General features: G+C 36.1%; 1 protein-coding gene across 1 annotated transcript in view; it reads right to left on the reverse strand.

Annotated features, from left to right (window-relative positions):
- Positions 1 to 18,691, reverse strand: part of LOC101868355 (gamma-aminobutyric acid receptor subunit pi-like) — a 41,158-nt gene extending 22,467 nt beyond the window's left edge. The window contains exons 1-5 of the mRNA XM_005144066.4: positions 18,636 to 18,691; positions 12,477 to 12,580; positions 3,162 to 3,229; positions 1,505 to 1,722; positions 791 to 873 (exon numbers count right to left, since the gene is read on the reverse strand). Of these exons, the coding sequence (XP_005144123.3) occupies positions 791 to 873; positions 1,505 to 1,722; positions 3,162 to 3,229; positions 12,477 to 12,580; positions 18,636 to 18,691 (529 nt within the window). The remainder of the gene's footprint in view (positions 1 to 790; positions 874 to 1,504; positions 1,723 to 3,161; positions 3,230 to 12,476; positions 12,581 to 18,635) is intronic.
- Between the last annotated feature and the right edge of the window lie 1,387 nt (positions 18,692 to 20,078).

Consider the following 20,078-nt stretch of genomic DNA (forward strand, 5'->3'; position numbering starts at 1 on the left):
GGTTATCCCATGCAAAAAATATTTTGCAAGAGTCCTGTCATATGACTAACAAAAAAAAGTTAATTAGAAACATGCACATTTGGGTATTTGCAAAGTAACCATGCCTCAAAAGTATTAGAGAGCATATCTTAATGGAAATTATAAGGACATGGATTGATAAAATGAGAACTTATAAATGTATATTTAGTTTTGGTCCATCAACTGATGGCATTCTTTTCCTAGGGCACTGCCACAGAGGCAATTAAGTCATAGTGCAATCTGTATGTATCCATTTCAGAACAGAACTGTCTATGAAATTACCTTTTCTCAGTATGAAAACAGTAAATTAACTAAACATGAACTCTACGCCTTACAAATAAGTCTTATTCCAATATCATTTTCTCCTAAAGGAATTGTACCTCAGTGGGGAAAAATACATACTAGCTGAAAGAGAAGAAAAATGTATTTTCGTGGCTGTCTTGGAACATGTCTGTTCTCAGAACTCCCCCTGAAGACCAAGAGAATAACTGCAGGTTGTGCAACAAAACCAAACCTAAAATAATCTCCTGATATTTTATTTAATCATTAATAGCATGGCAGCATTCCAGTACACCTATGCTATCTTCAGTAATGCCTCCTGCATTTATCTTTTTATACAGATACTACTACAATTCATTAGCAGCTGGTCACATACTGGGCCTTGGCTTCTTCAAAAATTCCAGCTTCTTTGATAATAATATCTAGCAGTCCTTGAAGAAGATCACAGATCTTTTTCTAATTGTATAAAAATAATAAAGATTAAGTGTCTTACAGCTTTCCAGTTGCAGAGTACACGTCTGCTTATCCATCGGATACTTGGTCAGATCCATGCTGCATGCAACAGTTGTGGTGATCCTTGAAAAAAAAGAGTATTGCTAATTATTAATGGGATAAAATTGTCCATCAGTAAAAATAAAAGAAAGCCATGTATCCCTATTAAACTAATATGTCCATTCAATTATCTACTGCAAAGAGGAAAAAATATAGTATTTACTGGTAATAGCATCCCAAATGAGAAACCACTCCAGAACAGCTGAATTTCATGGCAATCTAAAAAGGCCACCCCGTGTTCCTTTCCCACACTGTGTATTTTCCTTTACTGATATTTTGCAACATATTTTACAATTTTGCTATACTTATCAAAATCTATTATAAAGGATAATCTGCAATAAATAATGCAAATCAACCATGACAGCTTGCTTTCCCCTTTGATGACTTCACTGAAAAACAACTGGAATGGCAAAATGCAATTCTTGCATTTGGCATGAAAGTAAAAGTGTCCATTTAGAGAAGAAAATGAAACCTACTGTTAAGTTTAGAAAGTTAATCATATTGGTCAATAGCATTACACATTTTTAAAACTACAAGATCATGTGTATTCTACATTTACAAATAGATAAGTTTCTTAAGCATAAACTTACACTAACATGTAAAGCATAAAATAGTAGATATCAAATATGAAGGCTGGTATGCAGCATATACATACCGTAGAGCATACAAGACTGTTCCATTAGGGTATATTCTTATAAGACGATTCTCAACAGTGATATCATGAAGAAAAGACTTTTTTGAATCAACTATGAAGGTATCTGGTACCCAAAGCATTTCCACCAGCCGACCATCTAAGCTTAAACTTTTATTACCATTGAAACAAAGTCTCTCATCAGTCCATCGTTGCCTTAGAAATATGGTAGCCGTGTAGTCCTGAAAGAGAAAAAACAAAATTATCACAGAGCAAGCCTGTATGATATTCTGTTTTACAAAAGTATATGGAAACAGCTGTTGGGCACATATAGCCTGTGACTCCCCATGTCCGGTTCTTAAATGCTGGCACTCTGAAAGCAGTTCTACTGGCTCTTGCACTGCCAAATTTTCCAGCACTTGATGTGAGGATGACATCATTACAAAATATTATCTTGAGTACATGTTGTTCTTACAATTATTGGAATTTTACAGTAAAAGCTGCTAGCCTAAGTCCGTGCCTATAAATCAACTGAAGTCATCAGAGTTTTGTAAGCAGACAATCTGTCTCTGTAAATCTTTAAATCTTAGAATGATTTATATAAGTGGTTGCAAACATCATTTTGTTCACATAAACTACTAAATAATGCATTTTTTTAAGAAAACTTTGGAAAAAGTTGTATAAATTCAGATAGACAAAAGGACAAAAGAAGGCAATGGAATAAGCAGTGAATAATCTCTTAGCACAATTTATCCTTTCAGCATCACAAGGGAAACTGTACCAAATTTACCAAGACCATGAATATAGCTCTCAGCCCAACTCACCTTTAATTCCGATATGCTTTGTAGTCTTACAGTAAAATCATGTTATTTCTTAGCACTTCTTCAATGAAATTTTGATTTTCTGGTGTGCTTTTTTTACTTTTTAAGTTCATCTTAGGTACTGACCTTACTTTCCCCTTTTTACATACTATCTAACACTTACTAAGTACAGAGAGATTCTAATGTTCAATTTCTGTGGAAACCTGAGTAATGAAATGGTGAGATACTTCTATGTATATATAAACACGATTTTTTATATATTTAACTTTTAATGTATTTTTTAATATTTATAAATGCACACACATCTATAAACACAAAAGCACACAAATATTTTCTAATATTTTTTTCCAATTAACGATTTTCGCCTTTTATTTCTAAGTACCAATGGAGAGTATCTTTAATAAGAAAACTCAACTCCATTTCATAGTTTGTTCAAAAATAAATTACACAAATTTAATGAAACACAGCTGGAATAAATTTATGTGAGATAGTAAAAGTAAGAAAAACAATACTTGTTCAGCTGTGTTTAATCACAAGGAAAGGGAGTGGCTTCAAAGTCACATGAATATATAACTTTCTGAAATGCATAAAGCTTTAGACATTTCATCTGGTAATAAAGACTGTTCTATATTCCTTTCATGACATTAATACTCAGTAGCAAATTTCTCTTTGTATGTGAGAGCTGTGATTTACACCTGCATTTCTCTACTTATTTTAGTACTATAACCACTATCTGTAATGAAAAATAAAATTCCATCTCCTGACACACATTGACTGCACAAGGCAATTCAAAGTCACATTGTCAGCAGCTGTAAACACATTAACAAGCAAAACAAAACAGATTGCAAAAGCTACAATACCATATTTATTTCTGATATCGTATCAATGCTTGCAATATCCAGACTCATTCCAACTGACACGGGACCATCTGCAAAAAAGAGAAAGTCAGAATTTAGCACAGAGTTTTTCAACACTCCGTGCTCAGGATAACTGGTTAGAAAATCTTCCACAATATGATCCATTTTCTCTAAATGTTCAAAGGAAATTTTTTCAAGGAAATAATCATCAAACTTGGACTGTGACATGTTTTTAACAATTTCATAACCAAAACACAATACTTCTAGACCAACAGTACCTTGGCTTTCACAAACATACTTCATTTCCTAAATATTTCCTGGTTTATATGATTTAGTTTTTTTCCAGAAACAAGATGTTGGGAAAAACACTGCACAACAAGGTGTGGAAGGTACAATCCCCAAGGAACATCACACCCTTCTGCTCTGAGATGCAGAGCAGTGGAAAGAATCCTTCCAGCTGCAACATCTGGTCCATCAGATGTTAGCGAACTAAGGGGTTGCACCTGGCAATGTCACATGGTTAACATCCAGATGGGATAGCTGAGTGACTTTATTTACTGGCTGTTTAAGAATATATTGTCTACATTGTGTCACTGCACTTTAACTTCCTGCTTTTGACCACTAGCAATTAACTTGTGATTTAAATACTTGCATTTATAAAGGGAATTGGTCATTTTATTCTCCTTTTAAGATCAGCTGAAGGTTTATTCATTGTGATTAAATACCTTACCTAAGTAGTTGGCATTGTAATGTTAGTATGTTCCGGTTCTTGTTTCCATGTGAATACATTTTACAGTGTCAGAAGGAAGATCATCAGCTGTGTATTTTAAAATGCAGAAATTATGCAGAGCTTTCATGGGAACATGACATTATTCCTGGTTGAATATGTGCAGACTAATTAATGGAGTACATGTACAAGGAAATTCATATTAAATAAGTTCATCTTTCCAAGTAATTGAGAAGCAGAGAATACAGTACTGAGAAACCAGATCTTTTAGATAAGATGTAGGTAGGTGATTTTGCAGGCATGCTGCTGAAACCCTCTCTTGGCTCTTTGCAATGCATTGGGTATAGATGTCCCCAAATGGCATCTAGAGGAAGACAGGGTCCAGCTTTACCCCACTGACCTGAACTAACAAAAAATGTGTCATTCTAAGTGGTGTAAGTGTATTGGTATGTTTATTTTTTCCAAAATAATTTCCATTTGTGTCAGCACTGTTAAACATCTGGCACTTCTGAAAGAATCTATAAATGCTTTGTCCTGGACTCAGTTGAAACTTCAACTATAAAACTCCAGCTTAAAGCAGGACTGTGGGCTTGCAGCATTCCCTGATGGTAATCAATGTGTTTATTATATACTATAAACTGTACATTGGAACTGGAAAAAATTGTTCATCTATTGGAAGATGGCTTTGGAAGTTAACTTAAGAACAAGACTGTACAACTTAAAAGTTCTCAGACCATTGACATATTGTTCTGTTCTTTCCATTCTTTTCAGGTTTTGATATCCCAAGAATACATTTATATTTGTTCCTCAATGATTATAAACTTGACCCTCTAGGAAACTCCACCCACATTTCTAGCATGCAACAGCAGCAGAATTAATTGATACTTGTGCTTACCATTGTACTATATCATTACTACAAGTGAAATACTGCCAGCCTCAAAAGACACATCAGATGCTCAAAAATTCTTAAATTTCAAAATAAGTATGATTTATAACCCTTCTCTAGGGGTTTGTTGTTTGGGGTTTTTTTCCAAGCCTTCCTGCAGATTCCCATGTATCACTGTACGAGAGTATCTCATTACCAACACTCACACAAGAATCTGGGGGGAACCTCATCATGCAAGGCATATACTTCCTAATGGACCATCCTCAGGAGTTGACAGTGCAGTGTTCTGCTGGCAATGTGGGAATTATGGCTGGGAATAATCAGACACTTTCCTATTATATCATATTTTATTGATAGGAACATTTAATCCTTGCCTAGTCAAAGTGATACAGATTAGGGGAAATGTTCATTAGCAACATTTAGTATCAGCAGTGCTATTGTTACACATCTGAGAAGAAAAGCTGACTTTCCAGAACGATAACTGAAATTAAATTAGGTTTAATTTTTCCAAAATCACAGACACAGGACTTTGTGCATCGCTTTCTTCCTTCTTTCCTGTTACGGTATTTTTCAAAGTATTATTGAGTACCACAGCTGAAATGTAGTGTAGGTGACTCCCAACTACCAAAAGACATGTACCCCAGCCAGGTTCAGAGGTACTTCAGGCTCAGACTGATTGTCCTAGCACAGACCTGCCTTGCAGTTCAAGTGCTAAAGACTGGTACTGTAGTCAGGACAAAACCACCCAGCTCTGCTAACCATGACAGTCTTCATAACCCAAGAGCTTGTGCTGTGCAGCCTGCCTGTCGAGCCAAGCACTCAGGAAAACTCAGCAGCAAATTACATCCCTTCAGATACAGCAACATGCCAGAGAGGAATTGTGCAGGGGGGGAAATCATGGAAGGGTTCTTTAATAACATAATACAAGCTGCTGAGAATAGCTTGCTTTAACAGTTAATTAAATAAAAAAAACTATTAATAGTTAAATGCTAATTTTTTTGTGTGTGAGGCTAAACAGAGTTTATGGTTCCTTACTAAATAAGCAGATTATTAATAACAGAATGAGTCTCCCCACAATTATTCACCAGGGTTTTCCCTGAACTTCCTCTGAAAGGTCTGTTGACAGTGTCAGAAACAGGGCAGCAGACCAGATGAGGCAGTCGATTCCTACATTTCCATATGTTTGGCAGGAATCGAATGTATAATGGCAGCTTCAGAAGAAATTGACCGATCTTCAGAAGAAAACTGAAATTAGTTTGTCCTGCATTAGTTAAGAGAATCTTCAAAACATGGCAAATAACCACGGAAGGGTGTTCCTTCTTACAGCAATGGGTGCACAATTCAATTAACATATATTTTAACTTTTACTGAAATTTATGTACAGAGCCTGTTATGTCATGCGCTTCACAGATATTCCTAGTCACCCCATATGGGAAATTAGCCAGAAGAGTGGCACAGAGCACACCTAAAAATTAAGTTTGGTTCACTGCAATGATCACAGTCTGTTAATCTTTGCACCAAAAAAGTAAACCACCACTGTGTCACGTAGATATTTGTAACTTTGAAAACCAGCTACTTAAGTCAGCCTGCACTATCGTGAACTGCCAGTGATGAGTTATTAGCAAAAGCGCTTTCATTTAGTTTATGAAAACTTAAGATGATTCTGGCATTTGGAAATATCTCGAAAGGGATGGCTTTTTGGAAGAACACCTTCCCCTTGCACAATATTGAATAAAATACTATGCAACTCTAAAAGAGAATCAGAAGGAAAAGTAAGACCAGAATAATTTATTGTAGGTTCACAAAAAAATGGGGGGTTCTGACTGACTGACAGATTTGCTTTGGTTTAGAGTATTATGGGACTTTTAAATGAAGTGATAAATTAAGCTTGGATTTTTTTGGTGAATTTAAGGTCCCACCACAAGACATCTTTCTTGACAAGTACATGTTACAGGAAGAGACCGGACAGATTAAGACAGGCCTTCTGACAGATCTCAACCATAATTTTTGATGCAAAGACATCAGAAGACAGATCCATTTCTAACAGGAATCAGTGTCAATCTTATTTGTTCTTATCAGTGATCTTTAGTCAGTGATGTAGTTTCATTGGTACAGTTGGTGAATAAGACAAAAATTCCCACAAATAGGGAATGTAATAACAGCTTGTTAAATCATTTGTCAAAAAACCACACTTTAATACAGCCAAATGCCAGCAATTAATGTGGGGACAAATAATGCAGGCAATATGTACAGGATAGGAAACTATCTTGGCAAGCAGCGCCTTTGAGAAGGATTTAAAGGTTGTCACAGATAATCATTTCAACATGATCTTTCCGCATTATGCTTTGGCAGAAGCACTATTGCAATGGGAAGCAATACATAGAACTAAGTTATCTTGCAATCTAGACTGTACTGGCAAGACTGTTACGAGATTACTGTGACATGATTTGTTTTCCACATTTGAATTTAAAAAAATGTGCAAACAGCAGACAGTTCAATTGAGAGAGAGAGAAATATTCCAGAGAGAGAAGACAAAAACCTCTGGAAGCTTAGTATCAAAGCTTGTAACATAGAAATTAAGGAACAGCATTTACTCAGCTCCTCAAGGACAAGACGGAGAGGTGACTTGCCCAGTGTCAGTAAGTGCACAGAAACACTATCGTGTAGGTAAGCTGTACACATTCGTTGACTAAGCAAAGCAAGATCCCAGTTTATGGAAGCCATAGGCAACATAAAACTTCAAATAAACAGATCTTTGTCTAACTGAACTTAATCACTGCTCATCATTTAGAGTCTCTAGAACTCAGCATTTAGGGGCAGGGGAGAAAAAAAACAACAAACAAACACAAACCTACATGCAGGAAGCTGGGTTTGATGGCAATGATTGTCTCATAGTGTCTCTTATCTCCATGGGAAAGGAAAATACACATTAACATCTGTATGCTTAAGTGTATCGTTTTGCACCGTCACTGATTTATTAAATCACAATTTTACAGATTCAGTAGGGATTCAAAAGATATTTTTCCCAAATATACAATTGGCTGGACACATTCTGGGCTTTTTGCCTTTCTCTGAAGGATAATTGGTACATAAAATAGTCTTTAGATTATGGTCATTTGGTGTTTCATGTACTCTGTGAGGTTGTCTCACTAAATCAAAGGGTCTTAGACACAGCTAATATTCTGACATCTCTTGGTCTCTTTTGGGGGTATACTGTAAAATTCTGAGGACTAAAATGCCTTCATCCAATTAAATACATAAAACTTAATATAAACAACATTTGAGAAAAAAAAAAGATGATTGGTCTTATATAGAAGGTTGGACTCAAATTTAATTTGCTTTTTTGAATTAAAATCTTAAGACCATGAAATGTATTACTCATTACAAGGCTAAGGAAAATAAATTTTTAAATGTAGTTTAGAATAACTGATTTCAGCATGACACTTTTCTATACCACTTGAAAACAGCTTCCATATTCAAATACACTTAGCTGTGACCTTTTCCTAGTCTCTCACTTTTTAATGAGAACACTTAAATTATCACATTCAATCACAGAACAAAATCTATTTGTATAAAATTATTTACAAGATTTAATGCATCCCTTAACACCTCCATGTGCCTGATCCAAAGCTCACTGAAGTCAGAAGGAATTGCTCATTAATTCAGAGAGGTTTGGCACAGCACCTAACATTACAAAACTGGCCTACACATTTTCAGCAGAAAACCTGGTGTTGAAATTAGCTCGTATTACTGAGATAAAGTTTCAGGTTTATGTAGCACATTTAAGGGAAAAAAAAAAATATGCATTTTTAAATTCCTAATCTCAGCTTTTCTTTAGAAGACTTTCACATCTACCTAAAAGTCTAAGATGGACATTATTATGATAAGGGGTACTATCTACTAACACTACTACAGAAGTATTTCATATTCCAGTACAAATAATGGTTAAAATCATTCTAGAATCGGTATTTTTTTTTATTCATTAATGGAACTGCCTGGTTTTATCTGTTCAGTTTATAAATACTGAGCTGGTTCATCAAGCAAAAGAGGAATATAAAAATGCTATAGTTAAGGAAAAGAACATTCTTAATAGTAATATTTGGATGAGGGCACAGGCAAGTAACCATTTCAGCTGGGACTTCTCTGTACTAAACATTGTGTAAAAGTAACACCCTTCTTTGGTAATTGGTATGTGCCACCCACCAAACATAAAATGCTCAGTATATTTTACTTGTCTGCAAACCTTTGACATACTAGGACTGCTTTCAACTGAGCTAATTTTAAGCACCTGTTTTAGATGCCTAGAGATGGGAAAGACATTCTGTATTGGGTGTAAATGGCAGCCCTTAAGCAACAAGGGTCTGGAGGGGTGGCCTGAGGGGAGGCAAGATTAATCCAGACTTAAAACCTATAAATCTATTAGTTCCCATCAATGTAAGGGGAGAAGCCAATTTTTGTGTTGTTATACAGCTACTGGATTCAAAGGAAAAATATCTCATCATGTCCTCGTTAATGACACTAGCTGAGTTGTATCCTCTTAGGTAATTGCCAGTCATCTGCCAGTCCCAGCACAAGGACCTTGCATGAACAAATAAGCAAATGGAGGGCTTATTAAACTAAACTTAAGAGCTGCCGTAAGATTTCCTTGACTGGTAAATATTTGTGTTCCTCCTAGCTTTAGGGAAAGGGGAACCCTATTTTATGATCATTTGTTTATACTTAATGCTTTCTTTTCAGGACTAACAAAACCGAACATTTTGCTAAATATTAAGGAGTTTGGTGTCACTGATTTTTTTAAGAGTATGATTGTATCTTGGCAGCAAGCATCCTTCAAAAATCCTCATTTCCTGCCTGAAGAAAAATTTCAAGGACAAATAACTTTGAGATGACTTTGAATTATGTTATTCTACATTCAAGCTAACCTCTGGCCTGCTCACACTTGATATAAATCACATTTCAGTGTTCCATAATGACTAGCTAACATTAAGCTCAAAGCATTTTAGATGCCAACAAATAATACCAGCTAGTTTTATGACAAATTTCTTTACAGATATTTATGAGTGCATATCTAACTGACCACACAAATAAACAAATATGCATACTTTAAAAAGCAAAGGAGTTTTGGCACAAAAAAATAAAAAGGGAGCCAAATTATTTAAAAGGGCAGCTGACTTTAGGATATTATTTTTAGATAGTTCCATGTATTGACATACACATACTAGGTTCCCATTTTATGCAAATCCTTTCATGCACTTCAGACAGCAAACATAGATCTTGGGGTTATTATGCACATACATCCTTTTCTGTGCACATCTCTAGAAAAACAAGTTTACAAGTTTCCTTCTCAGAGTAAATCAGCACTGATAGGTTGACACAGAGCTATATCGTACCAAAGAAAGTATGGATTTTCAGGGAAAAAAGGATGGTAAAAATAAAAATGCACGTAAGTATAAATTACTAAATAACTGTAGCCATTGATGTAATTCTGAGTAAAGCCAGTTATGCTGAAATCTTTCTCACGAAGAACAGATACAGGGTACACCAGCTGCAGACAAATAATATTCATAGTATTTCTATGGATTTTATTATTATTAAATAGAACAAAGGAAATTATTAAATAGAACAAAGCTAGGAGAGCTGTGGTCACAGAGATCAGACTAATAAACTGATTTGTTAAAGTGAAGATTCCAGTGGGTTACTAGCTCTGCTTCTGAGGAATAGCTCCTCCTGGACCCACATCTCATCTAAGCTGCAGCCCACCTCGTCCGCAACAGAGAGGGGTCAGGGCTGCAAAGACACCACTCCCCACCCCAAGCATACATGTCTCTCTTACATGGAAAATGATCCCAAATGATCTTGCCAAAAGCTACAGGTCCAAAATTACAGAATCGTAGAATAGTTAGGATAAACACTTCCTAGATCATTCTAACCTAAATTATTCCTTTAAAAAGTAATTTCTCACAGAATTACCAGCCCTGACAGCATCCATAAAATGCATTTTTCAGATTCTTATCCCATTCCTTCAGCAGTAGGGCTAATATAGATCCTGACACACAGTGTTTGTACGCCTGAGATATAGCGAGCATATGCAGCAACAGTGGCACTGTCTGGAAATGCTAGACTGTCTCTGCATATGGCAGATCTGCACTTGAGCTCCTCTGGGATTTGTAAGCAAACGCAGAAAGTCCTTAGCATCCCTCCGAACAAAATCCACAGGCAGAAAATGAACTATAGTTCTGCTGTATTATTACAGCTGAGAAAAAAAAAATAAGCTCACATTAGGAAAGGGAGATTTGTAACTCAAAAGTGTTTTACTGTTGTTAGTCTTGAATACTACCATAGGATTTTGCAATTAAGTTCTGTTTGTGCCCACCAAAGCACATCCATCATGGCAGTGCCAAAGTATCACTAGTACTAGCCTTAAGCAATGAACAAAATATATTAATGGCATCTAAGCATATAATTATTTTCCTTTATGCATCATCTCCAATGCAAAGGTGTTAGTTTATTAGCATTACTTCTATTTTGTGGAAAATCTTAGACTATGTAAATACTTTATAGCAGTTTTTATCAGCAGCTGAGACAAACATAATCATACCAAACAGATTAAATAGGTATCCCCTTCTCCTAAATCTAAAATACAGATTTATCTTATTATTTTTATGAAATGGATTCAGAAATTGCACATGATGTGGAGTGCCCTTACTGAATAGGCTGATACTCTCACCAGGTATTTGGATGGCAAGAGGTAACAGTATGCTCTGAGAAACACTTCAGCTAATCATTAAGAAGGACATGAAGGCATATCAAAGTCATTTGAAACCTTTAATGATTCTGAATATTTAAATTAAGAACTATTGTCGAGCATTCACTGTGCAAATTAATTTTCTGACAGATGTGGTGCTGAGCATCTTTTCAGCATGGAGAGTATTTTCATTTTCAGAGTTCTGCAGTTACCCCAGGCAGATATCTTCACCCTACCTCATAACTGCTCAGTATTTCTGATACACGGAATAGCCTGATTCAAGCAAGGAGGATGTCTGTCATTGAGATTTCAAGTGCTTAACATTCACTGCACGGCAGGGCAGTAAAATCTGCCTTCGTGCAGTGGACTATGAGGGTCTTCCAACCTGGTGACCATGAACTTCTAATGCAAGAAACTTACATTTTTGTTTTATTTTTCCGCATAGCTCTGCAGTGAACCAGTTCAGTGACCTTTAAGACCCAAGGCAAGAAGCATTTATGAAATAATTCCCTTGCATTCTTACAGTAGATGCACTTAATATTTGGTAAAGTAACAAGATTTGCCTGTGCTTTTATGAACATTTTGATATATAAAGCTTTCTTATCCTTAATCAAAACTTTCTATAGTTATTATTTAGGAAATTACAGGAAATTGTGCTTTTAAATAGGCAAGGCATGACAGCTTATTTCACAGAGGACACATTAACATCAACAGTCAGGTCTCTAACAGAGCCTGGAAGTTTTGTTTGTGAATGCCTGGAATATATATATTTCACCTTGGGACACAGAAGCTATTATGCTACATCTTATTATATCATAGTACATCATGTACAATCAGATCAGCCACTGTCAAACACTGGAGGAAAAAAGTACAGCAAAAAAAACATTTGCTATCATCGCTAAGCTTCAGACACTGCATTACATTGTGGCTCAATCTTATGGAAACACATTTTCTACTTACTATCAAAAAATGGACGTAGATACTTGTTGTATCCTTTTATTATTTTTTGTATAGTTGGAGGTAGAATTTCACCTTTTCCTTCAGCTTTGGAAATTTGCATTGACCTAAATGGAATTAAAACAGTGAGAATGTTTTAAAAGAACATCATCAATTATAGTAGAGATGACATTGCAGGAAAATACTGTATTAGTTTCAAGGTTACTGATGATTACTGTCCATCAAATAATGAATAAGGAAACATTTGTACATATGCATTTCACAGCACTGTAAACAATGTTCTAGAAAACATCAGATTTTATAATGTGCATTAGTCTCTTACTGGAAGAAAAAAACACTTTTTTTACTTTAAAGCATACCATTTCTTAACACCTCACCTTAGAAACACAGTTCAGTCTTCTTTAATACCTTCTCTGTAAATAGGACATTATATTATAATCTAGGAATGTGGGGAAAAGTGTTGGCTGTTTATTTTAGCATTTAAAATTAAGCTTCTTTTTACATAATGAAATACATTCAATTTAGCTCCTGGAGAGAGGCAGAAACCAGCTCCAGAGATTAGTGCATAAAACCGCTTTTAAAATCCTGCTTTTATAACACAGTTTTTAAACAGGCTACAGAAATAACCCTGTTGGACAAAACTGTTGAAGCATAGTGAGAATGCAAACTACTGCTTTGTTTGAAGTAATTACAAATATGAACCACAAAAGCTAAATGGAAATAAGTAAGCAATTTTAAAACCCTGGGGCCCCTGCAACAGCCTCACTGGGAAGGTGAGTGAAAGCACTAGAGAAGACGCATACCACAATTGCAGTTTTTTACTTAGACTACATCCAGATTAATTTTTATATATTGCCACTTTGTCTTTTATAGGTCTTTATGGCTAGCAGCTGTGGATGGGCACCTGGGGTCATTAGGGGCTTTGCTCTTAGTTTCTGCCTAACCCCTAAGGTGAGCACCTGAGTGCAAGCAAGGTGTGCTCACCCATCACAGATTCAGGCTGTGCTCTTCATAAATTAAAACACAAGTGTTACTGACTGCTCATTGCCGGTGATTTCAGAAAAGTGGAGGTATGACTTAAACTATGAAGGTGAGAAGCAAGTAATTAATTGACTCAAGGAAGCCCAGTTAGCTGCAGGCAGAGCCATTGTCTGCTGATGGAGAACAGTCACTACACATTCACTGGGACAGGGTCTCTCTTCTTCTTACTACACACACCAGAAGTGACTGGTTACTAGAAGCAACCAGTTTTACTCCTTAGTTCCCATACAGAAGATATGAATTGTAGATATGGTGGTGCAGTGCTGGGGAGAAGGGTGTAAGTACAAATAGATGGTCAAAGGGTCTTTCTCTTTTTGTGTTCTTTCCTAGTCATGCCCGATCTTCACTGAATTTCTTCTTCCCAATTCTACTTGGACTGCTCCTGAGAACTCTGTTTGCTCTTCCTAATGATGTCTCAAGGTCTCCTGTAGTTTTCTAAAGCTTGCGCCTTTCATTTTAATTTTACCATATTTCTGAGGGAGGTTGAGCTGTTCTGTCAGAAATCTGTGTCTTCCATCCACTAGGAATAGTCCAGTATTTCAGATTAGCAAAATTTAAATGCTGAGATGATCTCGCATGTGGCCAAATCACACTGTGGTTTGTGATGTGGTGTCTGCTGTCCTGAAACACTGCTGTGTGATTTTTCTGTTCAACAAGCCATATTCTCACATAAGTAGCTGTTTTTCATTAGCAGCCTTGCAGCTCGTGTAGCTTAGGTATTTGAATGGTCCTATTTACTTTCCATATTTTGTTCCTGGTTTTTTATTGTTGCTAGAGAACTATGTTATTACTTAATGTAGGTGTGGTCTTGAGTAATGCCATCATTGAAATAATAAATATTTCTCCTGTAAATAGTGTACTAAAGAAGCAATCATGGTCACATTAAGTTAAAATGTGAATATAAATAAAAGGGCCAGTTTTATGTTGCACAAAAGTCTTAGAATTAAAAATGTATTTGAATTTAACTTTTAAATACTGTACTTGGAGTAGATACTTTTGCTTTTGAAATTTGCATGTAACTTTAGCAAAGTGTTTGATGAGCTACATGAGTTTAATTTCATGGTTTTACTGGATTCTTCTTGAATAGCTTTCACAATCTGTGAAACAGTAAAATAAAACTTGCCCCTTTTCCACTACAAGGACATAATACTGTTGTGCTGATCAATATAGAATCATAGCATAGTTAGGGTTGGAAAGGACCTTAAGATCATCTAGTTCCAACCCCCCTGCCATGGGCAGGGACACCTCAGTCTAAACCATATCACCCAAGGCTTCATCCAACCTGGTCTTGAACACTGCCAGGGATGGAGCATTCACCATCTCCCTAGACAACCCATTCCAGTGCCTCACCACCCTAACAGTAAAGAATTTCTTCCTTATATCCAATCTAAACCTCCCCTGTTTAAGTTTTAACCTGTTAGCCCTTGTCCTGTCACTACAGTCCCTAATGAATAGTCCCTCTCCAGCATCCTTATATGCAACTACAGAGTGGTCTGCTGCGTTATCATTGACTGTTATTTTCTAAAAGGTATCTTAAATTTTTGCCATTGCTGTTTGGAAGTCCTTTCCTTAAATTACCTGTGGAAATAGTTCTTTATTTCCCTCAGTAATACACAATGTGTCATCTTTGGTCTTTGATTCTTATGGGTGAGAACCTGTTGGCACAGAAAAGCGATTGTGCAATGACTGAGACAGTTAATTAATGAGGTATTGTCCCTTGTATGCTATTTTGCCTGGCAATTTTTGAGAAATCTTATCCCATTAAGCCAATATATGAGAGGAATCTGATGCCTCATATATGTGAGTGTGCGGTCATATGATCTTGGTAACTTTGGGGATACTTAGAAGCATCTTGTCGGTGTTGAAAGGTAAAGAATCTACAAATGTTATGTATCTTAAGTGGATTTCCTTATTAGCGTTTTAAGTGAGGATGCCCTGTTTCGTTTAAAGTGCTCTTCAATTCATGTGCCCCATTCATTGCTAAACAGCTGAATACATTCCTATATTCTGTCATATAGACTTATGCAGGAATCACAAAGGATTAAAGTAAAAGCTGAGTCTCATTCCTTGTATGCATGTACATCTTCTCATCAATGCATCAAAGCTTCTCTTTTACCCTGTATTCTTCTTGTTATATTTAACTAACTGCGTTTGTTTTAGTTCCTCCATTTTCTTAATGTACTTGAAATACACAGGCATGAATCTAAGTATGGAATTGCCTTGAAACAGCTGTTCCAACCACTGAGAAGAAAATAGGCTTTTATAGAAGAAAACTGAATATATATTTGACAGCTGGAAATATCTATGTGTTCTGGGCTGTCAATGTATAATAAATGTTTAATCCCTTCAGGTTCAGTGATGCATTCTTGCTTTTATAAAAGGTGAATTATAATTATTTAATTTCCTTAGTTGTATTATGGCTTAAAAATGTAATATTTTTACAGGCTAGGCTGAACTTGATAGGTACAACAACTGCTAGTTATTTAAGGTACTCTTAAGTCAGTGTCTTAACAGAACTGAGTAACTGGAGGAGAAAGAGGGCATGTCTGTTCTTAACAATAGTATACATCACCACTTAAAATGTAAGTACAGTCAAGACACATGTACAGGAATATTTTTCCTGGGTATTTTTTGTCACAAGTTATGTATCATGAAAGTGGAATAAACACCTTAGAACCGAGAGAAGGGAGAATGAAAATGCCAAATACAGTCTGTGAGCAACACCCCCCTCAGGAACTCTAGGTAAAAATAACTGTTTTCAGGCAAACCACTGACAGGCGAAGTGTTTACTGATGTAAACAAAGAGGTTACTTCGTGTTTCATGCCCAGGGTGCTCAAGGATACAGGCTTTTGTATAGTCTCTGTGGATAAACTGTGGAAGAATCACCTACATCACTGATTAATTCTCTGCTTCAAAACCGCCAGTACCCCCACTGATTTTTGGTTAATTGGTGAGGCTGAAGCACTAGCATTATGTTACCATTCACCAGATACAGGAACAAATACTTAAATAATGTAAGTGCCCCTAAACTCAGCCAAAAAACAAAAGACTAAAAGTCCCACAAAATAAATGGGAGCCCTTCTTCAGATCAAACAGCAGATATTTACTTAAGCTAATCCCTAATAACGAATCTATTCATTACTTTGATCAGTTTGCCTCAATTTTTTCATTTCTACTTTTTTAATAAAAATATTTCTGGGAAACTGATCCAGGCAATGCCCCGGATATAGACTTTTTAGAATGTGTGTCTATGATGCAATTGTGATGTTGTTTAATTCAAGTGAAACTAAGAAATGTCATTCAGGAAGGGAGAGCTAGAAAGCAACGTGAAACCTAATAGTCTTGTGTGACATTGTTAGTGCGTGTGTTGTGACAGATCATGTCCTCTCTACGAATATGATAAGGAAGATGAGGCTCTAAACTTAAAAAACCATCACCAAACAACATTATTGGTTATAAAATACTCTGTAGAGGAAAGCTGCTTCACGCATTAGTCAGTTTGCACATGTGGGTTGCCTAAAGGGTCAGCTACAGAGCAATGCTTGCCCTTGCTTCAGTACACATAAGTCCTTGGATATTGCTTAGAATTGTCTTCCTGTTTCGGCACCAAGCAGCTATTTTTTATTTAAAATACCACTTTCACTATACCTTCCTGATGTGTGTGCTGCAAAAAAAAGCATTTGCATGCCTAAGCATCACCTTGGCTGTGAAACAGGCAGGGGGCAGAGCTGCATCTTAGCCTGTGTTTGGATTTGGATACTACATCAGCTCAATACTGTGCACCTGTGTCCACGCTAAACAGGTGCTATGCATGCACGTGATTCCCATGGATGCTGTACAGGAGTTAACTGTCTGTGATTCTGGATACTCTTAGCCATGTGAAGCTGTAAGAGGATTTGAAAAGCCTGCCTGAGAATAATGAAAGCAATTATACACTGCAGGCTGAACTTCTCAAGGAAATTAGCCTCCTTGTTACTTAGATGCTTCTGAAATTTTGTTGGTCTCTTAGCAGTGTTTTATTACTGCAAAGCCATGAATCATGCAGTGATTATAGAGTGTGACAAGTCACAGCTGACAAGGAAGGAAGGTGGAATTAGAGCAAGTGTGTGCTCTGAACAAAGATCTCTTTATAGCACTGCAGAAGGTGTGGGAGATGAATGCTTTAAGCTCCCTTTCAGGGGACTCTTTCACCTGCCCTCACAAGTGGAGGCTTTATCTAAACGTACATTTGCACACCCACTTGAACCAAAACTCAGGCAGAATCTTACCCTAAGGATTTTACTGGGAGACCAAATAGGTTAGGTAATTCTACACAGAATTGGCTAATAGACTTTAAATACTTCAGTTAAATGTGGTAGTGACTATGTCCATCCTTGTCTTTTCTTATTAGAATTACTTAAAAAGAATAGTTTTTCTCCATTTTTATATAAGGAATATATTTTCTGTGCTCTATTCCTATCTTAAGGGGGTTTTTTTGTCATGGCAACTGCACTGTTAGCAGGGTTACTGGTACACAGAAGGAATCGGTTTCACCTTCCAGCTTAACACAACTAAGCTTTCCTAAAGACTTCATGATTTCATCACAGAGAATAAGAAGACAACATTTTAATCAGGTAAATCTTTTTAAGACACTCTCCTTTAGTAATGAATGCACAATGATGACTCTACTACCTCAAGCTTACAGTACATTTAGGTGGACTGTGTGCTTCTGTCCTTTGGCAAGGTACTGTGCTCTAGGCAAGGACCCATCTAAATTTGTGTCCTTCTAAATCTGCTAAGCATCTGATGATATTCACACTCTACACAGCAATCCTTCATTTGAAGGATCATTTGCTTAAATTAAATGTTTTGAGTTGGTTTTTTTTTCCCTTCTCCATCAGTCTTCTCAATGAAAAACAACTGTAACTCAGTTAAGGTAACCAAGATGATTCACGAAGGAGTTCAGTCCTGTATTTCTGTTAATATTCAGGTGGTTTTATCTTTTTAAGAGACAAGATTCGACTGTTGAGATTTGGCTCTGTTACCTGGTCAGATGTATTTCTAATTAAAAGCAAACTGATTATAAACCAACTGATATTACTATACGTTTAAGAAATAATATTTTAGCAAATATTTCTTACCTACACATCATCAACAGAAAAAGGGCTCTGAGACTCCAGCATTTAAGACTGCACATTGTCAGGTGTGGTTTCAGAAGCTCTGTTTGCCCCTGAAAAAAAGTGCAGAGTTTTACAGTACATTTGCATTTCAAATACGCAAATTTCACAAGGTTTTCAACCCTACTGTATCTTGAACAGCTGCTGCTATAAATCTATTGGTAAATACTGATAACAATAAAAACCCTCAAAATGTAAAAAAAGACATTAGCAATGATTTAACTTACCAATTGAAGCTGCATTCCAGTGTATTAGAGCACTTTCATTTTTGCATCTGTCCTTTAAATATTAGGAAAAGTAATTGTTTTGAAAAATCATGTAGTCATGCAGGAGAGTCATAAACGGTTTTGTGTCTGCTATTCATGCTTGTAAATGAGTGTCTCTGGTACATCAGTGCACTCTGAATGGAAAATATGTAACTCCATCTTATAACACAGCTGTTCAAGAGCAGCATCTTTGGCATGGGGGTAGCAACAATACCTGTGATGCTTATCTTTAGCAAGCTTTTTGTTAATGAAGTAAATCAAAATGACATGTTTCTGCCTCTAGCTATTAAAAAAGGTCCTTTGACTGTATATAAGTAATCATATATAAGCATCCACATCCATCAAAATGCTTGGCTGAGGCAAGATGTTTTCTTCTGAATGAGATTTCTTTGCCTTTGTCAGTATGATTCACATCCATAATGGTTATTTTAAGTAATCTGTCAGCACTGTAATCCATTTCTGGATGAAAACAGTATCAGTCTATATTTTAACGCATTTGTGCAACAGATCTGAAATTCATGGGCTAAGCATACTTTTGCTATACTTCATCAAGGCACATAAATGTTACTTTAAGACTTGCTTCAAAACACACACACACAAAAAAAAACAACGACTACATGACAGGAACATTACCCAGAATCAGCAAAACAACTGTTAAATGTTAATATAGACAAATGAAATATCTGTTGTAGGTTTTAGAAAGGGACAATCGAACAACACTATTTTTGGTGTCCAAACTATATTTTGCAGGAGTCTCTTGCACTTCAATTTCACAATAGATTGTAAACAGTAAAGAATTTGAAGTTTCAGAACTTGAAGCTTTGTTTCACCATCCTTTCATTTCCAATGCAAAATTCTAGTGAACTGTTTTTACCCCAAAGTAATTTTTCTTTTGGTCTATAGTTCCAGTAAGAGCAACATAAGTGGTGTTTACTCAAATTAATGCAGCGTAAATGGTATCTGACTTGAATGTAACAGTGGTGAAGTGACTAAGTTAATGTCTCCAAAGAAAAAAGCCAATTCAGTGGCTTTTTAAAACAGTAAAAATCTCAGCATCTCGGATACTTTAAGCATACATCAGCCTGGTAAATATTAATGTCAAAATAAATCATACACTCCTACTGACTTCCACAGAAAATCA

This window comes from Melopsittacus undulatus, chromosome 4 (assembly GCF_012275295.1).
Source record: "Melopsittacus undulatus isolate bMelUnd1 chromosome 4, bMelUnd1.mat.Z, whole genome shotgun sequence".
NCBI lineage: Eukaryota > Metazoa > Chordata > Aves > Psittaciformes > Psittaculidae > Melopsittacus > Melopsittacus undulatus.